The 8628-nt window shown below is 50.5% G+C and overlaps 1 protein-coding gene across 1 annotated transcript in view; it reads right to left on the bottom strand.

The window, feature by feature from the left end:
• tdrkh (tudor and KH domain containing) overlaps positions 1-8628 on the bottom strand; it is a 29879-nt gene that overhangs the window by 15234 nt on the left and 6017 nt on the right. The window contains exons 4-8 of the mRNA XM_048620307.1: positions 8283-8616; positions 7587-7949; positions 7296-7462; positions 4057-4226; positions 770-834 (exon numbers count right to left, since the gene is read on the bottom strand). Coding sequence (XP_048476264.1) covers positions 770-834; positions 4057-4226; positions 7296-7462; positions 7587-7949; positions 8283-8616 — 1099 coding nt within the window. The remainder of the gene's footprint in view (positions 1-769; positions 835-4056; positions 4227-7295; positions 7463-7586; positions 7950-8282; positions 8617-8628) is intronic.

The raw sequence follows: 8628 nt of genomic DNA, 5'->3' as shown, positions 1-8628 counted from the left end.
AACCAGCCCACAGATCCCTCTCCCCCAAACACACACACAAAACCAGCCCACAGACCCCTCTCCCCCAAACACACACACACACAAAACCAGCCCACAGACCCCTCCCCCCCAACACACAAAACCAGCTCACAGACCTCTCTCCCCACCACACACAAAACCAGCCCACAGACCCCTCTCCACCCCCAACACAAAACCAGCCCACAGACCCCACCCACCCCACACACACACACCCCCCGCAGACCTCACCACCACCTCCTCCACTGTTTTTATAATACTAACACCACTGAATGTCAAAGGGGTGGTTAGATTCTCTCTGATGGCATCCGCCGGGGGAGAGGGTGGGTGGTGTGAATTCAGTGATGGTAATGCCATTGAACACCAAAGGGGCGATGGTTAGATTCTCCCTTGTTACAGGTGGTCAGTCATTACGTGCCTCTGTTCGTGGTCCCAGTCTGGCTGCATTTCCATTGGGAAGGTGGGAAAGGGGGGAGAATGGGGGACTTGCTCCCATGCGCAATGGGGAGTGGGGGGGGCAGGGGGTGGGGGGAGAGGATGGGGGGCCCCGCCCCCAGGGGGGGTGGGGCGGGGGGGGAAGAATGATGCACAGAAGTGGTGTGGTTAGCGAAGCTGGATAAACACACGAGGGAGAGATGAAAAGGGGGGGGTTACCAGTTGGGCTGAATGGCCTGATTGCATGCTGTTGGTTGTGTAGAATATTGAAAGACACTGATTCAGCCCCATTGGACTGTGGGTGATATTTAAAACTTACGAACGGGCTGAATTCCATCAAGGCAACATTCCACAGCCTGGAATGGGAGGCTCAAGAAATCACTCCTGCAAACAGAACACAAGGCACCGTTAGAGTCAGGCTACTGCGCTGCTGGGGGAAATCGAGAAGCCCTACAGTGTGGGAGCAGGCCATTCGGGCCATCAGGTCCACAACGACCCTCTGAAGAACTTTTCATCCAGACCCACCACACCCTATCCCTGTAACCCTACATATCCCACGGCCAATCCACCCTAACCTGCACATCCCTGGGCACTACGGGGCAAGTTAGCACGGCCAATCCACCCCAACCTGCACACCTCTGGACTGTGGGAGGAAACCGGAGCACCCAGAGGAAACCCATGCAGACACAGGGAGAATGTGCAAACTCCACACACAGAGTCACCTGCGGCTGGAATCAAACTCAGGTCCCTGACTCCATGAGGCAGCGGTGCTAACCACTGAGGCACCGTGCTGCTCCCATCTAAGGGCAGGAGCTCAATTTTTGGGAAGAGGGGTGGGGAGGGGTGATGAGACAGCGTATGAGGAACAGTGGAGCGAGGGGAGGAGAGAGCAGATGTGGAGGCTGAGGAGGAGTACAGGTGGAAGGGGAGGGAGGGGTGGAGGGCGAACGACAGGGGTGGGGGTGGGGGGGAGGGAGGGAGGGAAAGGTGGGGGGAGACAGATAGAGAGAGAAAAAGGGGCAACGTGGAATGGGACAGTGGCCACATAAGACAGAGAGAGCGTGAGTGAGTACAGGCGGGAAGGCCATGTGTGCGAGAGCGGGCGCGAGAGAGAGTGATAGCACATGGATATGCAAGGAATGGAGGGATATGGACCAAGGGGAGGCAGAAGGGATTTGTTGAATTTGGCATCAAGTTTGGCACAATATTGTGGGCCGAAGGCCTGTTCCCGTGCTGTACTGATCTACATTCTAAGAATGAGAGTGTGAGAAAGAACGCGAGATGGCAAGGACAGGAAAAGGGGAAAAACAGTCACTATTTACTCACCTCACCATTTGAAAGGTGGCACCTCTGGTAATGCAGCACCCACAATGCTGCTGATAGCGTGAGAGCTGGTGTGCCTCCTCATTCATGGGACACTGGATGTGAACCATGCTGGGGGTGGGGTAGCGTGTTCAAACAGACATAGAACGAGAAATGGAGAGGGCTATAAAGTCTGGGGAAGGTTTCCTCATCCATCTTGGTCTTAAAATAATTGCCTTTTATTCTAAGCCTATACCCTCTGGTCCTGGGATCTCCCAGGAGGGGGAACATCTTCTCACAATTAAGCCCCAGGGGGCAGAAAACACTGGTGGGAGATGTTTCTAGGCCACCGGACAGCAGTGACAATGTAAAACACAACATAAGCCAGTAAAATGGAGGTACACATTCGAAGGATAAGACTGTAATCCTGGGGAGGATTGTCAATAGACTTCTACGCTGTGTGTAGCAACATTGTGGAGGATGAGTACTTGCAATGTGAGAGAGATGATTTAAAAGCAGTTTGTTGAGGAACCAACAAGGGCGTGGGCAACTTTAGATCTCGTATTATGGATTTTAAAAGTGCTAAATGACAAGGAAGCTTTGGGGAAGAGTGACCATAATATTTTATAGTCAGGGCAAAAAAAACCTTCCGTAAATACTCAGGGCAAAAAAGCCTTCGGGAAAGAGTGACCATAATATTTTATAGTCAGGATAAAAAAAAACCTTTGGGAAAGAGTGCCCATAATATTTTATACTCAGGATTAAAAAAAAACCTTTGGGAAAGAGTGACCATAATATTTTATACTCAGGATAAAAAGCCTTTGGGAAAGAGTGACCATGATACTTTATATTCAGTTTGCAAATGAAAGAATTCTTAAATGTGAACGAAGGAAACTGATGGGCAATTGGTGACAATGAATTGGAAAAGTATTTTTGAGATTTGACAGCACAGAGACAGTGGTCAACTTTGATAGAACCAACAGACAGCTGACAACAGAGGTGCGCTCCTACAGTGCACAAAAACCCAGCAAAGAAAGTTTTCCCCACGGTGGCTAGTAAAAGGTAGGATTGCATTAGAACAAAGGAAAATGTTACAATCTACAATAAATTATAACAGGACGGTTCGAAAACAATGGCAGCCCTGGGCAGAGTCAGTGTGGTTTGATGAGAGGGGAATCAAGTTTCACACATTTGTTGAGAAATAGTAGGAACCGCCAATGCTGGAGAATCTGAGATAATAAGGTGTAGAGCTGGATGAACACAGCAGGCCAAGCAGCATCAGAGGAGCAGGAAAGCTGACATTTTGGGTCTGGATCCTTCTTCAGAAAGGCCCTTTTTTTCTGAAGGAGGGTCCAGACCCGAAACGTCACCTTTCCTGCTCTTCTGATGCTGCCTGACCTGCTATGTTCATCCAGCTCGACACCTTGTTATCTCACACATTTGTTGGGTTGTTTTGAGGTTGTCACTTGCGAAATAGATAAGGAAGAAACCAGTGGACGTGGTCTATTTAGACTTTCGGAAGCTTTTCAACAAAGTCTGACAGAAAAGGTTAGTGAACACAAGTAAAAGCACAGGGGACTGAGAGAGGGACATACAGGCCTGGGTTAAAAACTGGTTAAAAAGGACATAAATCCCTCGGCCTCTGACGCTGCAGGGAAAATAGCCCCAGACCAATCAGCCTCTCCCGACAGCTCAAACCCTCCAACATCCTTGTAAATCTTTTCAGAACCCTTTCAAGTTTCACGACATCCCTCCTATAGCAGGGAGACCATAATTGAACACAGTATTTCAAAAGTGGCCTAACCAATGTCATGTACAGCTGCAACACAACCTTTCAACTCCTCAAACATACAAAATTCAGACAGGGCTTGGCAGGGCAGGTGCAGGCATGACCTGTCTCTGGCTGGGGGTGGGAGAGGGGACACAGCCTCAGGTTAGGGGGCAGGCCATTTGAGACGGGGAGGAGGAGGAATATCATCACTCAGTGGCTGGAAAATCTTTGGGACTGACAGTCCCAATATCTCCGGGCCAACCAAAACTGAGCTCCGGGCTAGGGTCACCGGACACGGGACGTTAACTCTGATTCCTCTTCACAGATGCTGCCAGACCTGCCGAGTTTCTCCAGTAATTTCCGTCTTTGTCTCCGATTTACAGCCTCCGCAGTTCTTTCGGTTTCCACATATCCCAGGGCCTGGAATCAGCGGGATTAACTCCCGGGAGAAACAGGGAGCGTACGGCGTGGAAAGTAGGGAGGAGGCGAGAGAGAGGAAAGGAGGGGGTGTTTGGGGGAAACGTCAGACCGACCTGAGGAGCTGCAGCTTCCCAATGGGAATCTCGCCGTTGTCCCCGTAGTCCACGTAGTAGAGGTCGGCATTACCGCTCGCCAGGAAGCCCAGCACCCGCGCCCGGTACCAGGAGCTGTCGCCTGCGAACGGGGCTGCCACAATGTCACCAGGCTTCGGGGAAAACTCCTCCTGCAGAGAATCAGCGGCAGAGAATCAGGGTCAGGCCAGCGGCGGAGGGCGGGACGGAAACCGACAGAGCGCAGCATAAAGCAAAGGTCCCACTGGTCAGCATGATCGCTGCCAATCTTCCACGGCAAACCTTATATTCCCCCCATGCCGTTCCCATGCGGCATACCTGGGATCACACTGGCATTGAAACTGACATACCACTTTGTGCATTTGAGTGGTAGGCAAAGCATTCCCTTGGCCTGGCAGTAGGGAGGCGTTTATTTATTACAGTCTTGGCTGAGAGAGTCATACAGGGGGATAGGGGCCAAATGCTGGCAAATGGGACCAGATTAATTTAGGATATCTGGGTCAGCATGGAAGGGTTGGGCCGAAGGGTCTGTTTCCGTGCTGTATGACTCTTTGGCCCAACTCATCCGTGCTGACCAGATTTCCTAAATTAATCTAGTCCCACTTACCTGCATTTGGCCCATATCCCTCTAAACCCTCCCTGTTCGTATGCCCATCCAGGTGCCTCTTAAATGTTGTCATTGTACCAGCCTCCACCACTTCCTCTGGCAGCTCGTTCCATACACGCACCACCCTCTGTGTGAAAAAGTTGCCCCTCAGGTTTCTTTTAAATCTTTTCCCTCTCACCTTAAGCCTACACCCCTCTAGTTTTGGACTCCCCTACCCCTGGGGAAAAGACCTTGGCTATTCACCCTATCCATGCCCCTTATGATTTTATAAACCTCTAGAAGGTCACCCCGCAGCCGCCGACAGTGCAGGGAAAATAGCCCCAGCCTCTCCCTATTGCTCCAACCCTCCAACCCTGGCACCATCCTTGTAAATCTTTTCTGCATCCTTTAAAGTTTAACAACATCTTTCCTATAGCAGGGAGACCAGAATTATTCTGATGAAGGGTCACCAGACCCAGCTTTAACTCTGATTTCTCTCCACAGATGCTGCCAGACCTGCTGAGCTTTTCCAGCAATTTCTGGTTTTGTTTCAGATTTGAACACAATATTCCAAAAGTGGTTTAACCAACGTCCCATGCAGCTGCAACGTGACCCTCCCAACTCCTATACTCAATGCACTGACCACTAACCAATACCAAACGCCTTTTTCACTGCTCTGTCTACCTGCGACTCCACTTTCAAGGAACTATGTACCTGCACCTCTGTTTGGCAACACTCTCCAGGACCTTACCATGAAGTGTATAAGTCCTGCCCTGGTTTGCCTTTCCAAAATGCTGCACCTCACATTTATCTAAATTAAACTCCATCTGCCACTCCTCGGCCCATCTGATCAAGGTCCTGGTGTACTCTGTGACAGTGCTGTGGCTTTCAAGAGGTTATATTCTTCTTGCTCTTTTGGGAGACAGGTTATGATGCAGAGGTATGAGCTGTCTCTAAGAAAGTAAAGAGCTTGAGAGGCCTAGGGGTTATGTTTAAAAAGCTGGAAGCAGCCTGGGTGTGGCCACCTTTCACAGGCCAGGCTTGCTAGTCTATTTCTTTTTCAGTTTTTGGTTTTAGCTTTAAGCAGAAGCTATTGGGGTCTCAACAGAGTCGGAAGCATCATTGAATGTCTCCCAGTTGCTACTCCCTCTGAATTTTCTCTTCCTCCTGGATTGGAGAACTGCATGTGAGGCTGTGTGTCTGAATTTTCCTTTTGCTTCTGCCAAGCGGAGTTTTTATGGGACGTCAACATATTGGAACAGTTAAATTAGAAATAGTTACTGCATCTGTTATTCTGGTAACAGAGTAGTTATTCTATATTCCTCTTCCCTTGGTTGTATTTTTAACTGCCAGTTTAAATAAATTGTGTTTTGCTTAATGTTGAGGAGTTTGACCAATCGCATTGCATCGGGAGCAGACACCTTACGTTCGCTGGAAAAGTGAGAAAATGTAAGGGTCTAGGCTACCTTCGGCAGGACCGCTGTTGGACTGGGGCCTGATGCGGGCCTTCAGACCACATGCTCACTGAGCTGTGGCAATGTAACGTCATTCTGAAATTCTTTACCGGACTGTAAAGTCAATCCTTTAACTATGTTGTAACGATTTTATTTCCAACTTACTTTTTAGACACTGTAAGTAATGCTACTGCTTTTCATTGTATTCCTGTTTTGTATCTATGATTTGTACCTGTAGCTAAGATGGAGCCAGAAGAGGCAGCTGTTGTAAAAACTTTGCTCTACACTTCTGCACTGGAGTACACATGACAATAAAAGGATATCCTAGTGTACCTTCGTAACATATTTTGAGGGGGTCTGGTGCATTAACAAATCCGAGACAACCTTCTTTACTGTCCTCCGGGGAGAGGTGGTGATGGCCTAGTGGTATTATTGCTGGCCTGTTAATCCGGAGACCCATTTAATGTTCTGGGGACCCGGGTTCCAATCCCGCCAGGGCAGATGGTGGAATTTAAATTCAACAAACATCTGGAATTAAGAGTCTAATGATGCCCATGAATCCATTGTTAATTGTTGGAAAAACCCATCTGGTTCACTAGTGTCTTTTAGGGAAGGAAACTGCCATCCTTACCTGGTCTGGCCTACATGTGATCCACAGCCAATGTGGTTGACTCTTATCTGCCCTCCGGACAATTAGGGATGGGATAATAAATGCTGCCCAGCCAGCGACGCCCTCATCCCGTGAATGATTAAAAAATAACATCACCGAGTGAAAGTAAAGCCCTGTAAAATGGAAACTATGGGACTGTGTGACCTTGATTCTCCCGTGCATGCTTCTTTCAAAAATACACAACAGTGATACTGCTGAGCACAGAGCAGGCAGCACGCCTCCTGCCAATACTCGGTTTTGAGAGAAACAGGACAGAACAAATCCCTCTTAAAGGCACATCTTGTCACATTGCTCCAACGGGGTGGGGGGGCGGCGCAGGTCTGCCCTGAGACTACGGCGACTTCATACGAGATTGCCAATGGACCCTCCGGGACATTATGGCGCACCCCCCAACTTTGGAAGGTCAGAAACCCCAGGCGCGTCCCCCGAGCCCCTCAGCCTTTCTCCTGGGGGGACTCTTCCTCCACAATCACCTTTCCCCTCCTCCATCGCCAACACCACCTGCACTCACCGTCCCGGGAAGGCTGCTGTAATACCGAGACATCTCGTAGGTGAGGTTATCGAGCTGGAGGCACCGGGAGCCCAGGATCTGGATCCAGAAGTGACTCGGGTTCTCCGAAGCGGAGACATACACCTCCAGGTGCTCATCGGCCGGGAAGCCAAAATCGGGGCTGGGGACTGAGGCGGCAGGTGAAGAGACAGAGATCGCAGCGGATTCCAGGGCAGGTAGGTAGGCAGGCAAAGCGAGAAAACAGAGCAGAGCAGAGCAATCAGTTAGTGAGGCAGCGCCGGGAAAAGCTTCATGTTACAAAAGAGAAAAGTTGGGGGGGGGTAAAGGAAATCAGCATTTGAAACACGGAATGCAGCAGAGAGGGACTCCAGGGGGAAGAGGGAGGGAAACTGTGCAGGATTCTGGCGAGAGAGAGAGCTAGGCGGAGCAGTTCAGACCAGGACAGCTCGATTGACGCAACAACACTGGGGCAACAGGCCAAATGCCTCCCTCTTACATCATCGCATTGGCAGGGCAGGACAGAAACAGGCCTTTCGGCCCGTCTACTGCATTGGCAGTGAAGACCCATGTTGGGAGGCGATGGTCTAAGTGGTATTATTGCTGGGCTGTTAATCCAGAGACCCGGAAAATGTTCTGGGGATCCGAGTTCGAATCCTGCCATGACAGATAGTGGAATTTGAATTCGATAAATATGTGGAATTAATAATCTAATGATGACAATGAATCCATTGTCAGTTGTCAGGAAAGACCCACCTGGGTCACTAATGTCCTTTAGGGAAGGAAACTGCCATCCTCTTCTGGTCTGGGCCTACATGTGACTCCAGACACACAGCTAATGTGGTTGACTCTTAACTGCCCTCTGGGCAATTAGGGATGGGCAATAAATGCTGCCTGGTCAGCGATGCCCTCATCCCGTAAATGATTAAAACAACCAAACCCGCTCCCCACAAGACCACATCCCGACCCCCCCTCCCACCGGGTCCTTACCCTCGAATTTGGAGATTGGGCCCGTGTTGTTTTGCCCCAGGCTGTCTTTCTCAGGGGCTTCTTGCTCGTGCGGAGGCTGCCCGATGAAAGCGGGGCCCATCTCGCTCTCTCCGGTATCTGCTGCCCACTCTCCATCGCTCGCCGGTGAGCCGCTGCTCTCCTCTCCATGCGCCTGCTCCAGCCGCCAGCCAATGGGGTGTTTACGCTGCCTCCTCCTGGCCGCCGAGGAGGCCAGCTTCTGGCGGAAGGCCTCCTCCTCACCCACCTTGGCCATGACCAGGGCCTGAGGGAGAAAGCGAGCTGGGGTCAGGGAGACCGGCCGACAGGCAAGACCCTGGGGAGAGGG

The sequence above is a fragment of the Rhincodon typus genome, chromosome 46 (genome assembly GCF_021869965.1).
Source record: "Rhincodon typus isolate 14 chromosome 46, sRhiTyp1.1, whole genome shotgun sequence".
NCBI classification, from domain to species: Eukaryota; Metazoa; Chordata; class Chondrichthyes; order Orectolobiformes; family Rhincodontidae; genus Rhincodon; species Rhincodon typus.
This window is presented reverse-complemented; position numbering and strand designations above follow the sequence as displayed.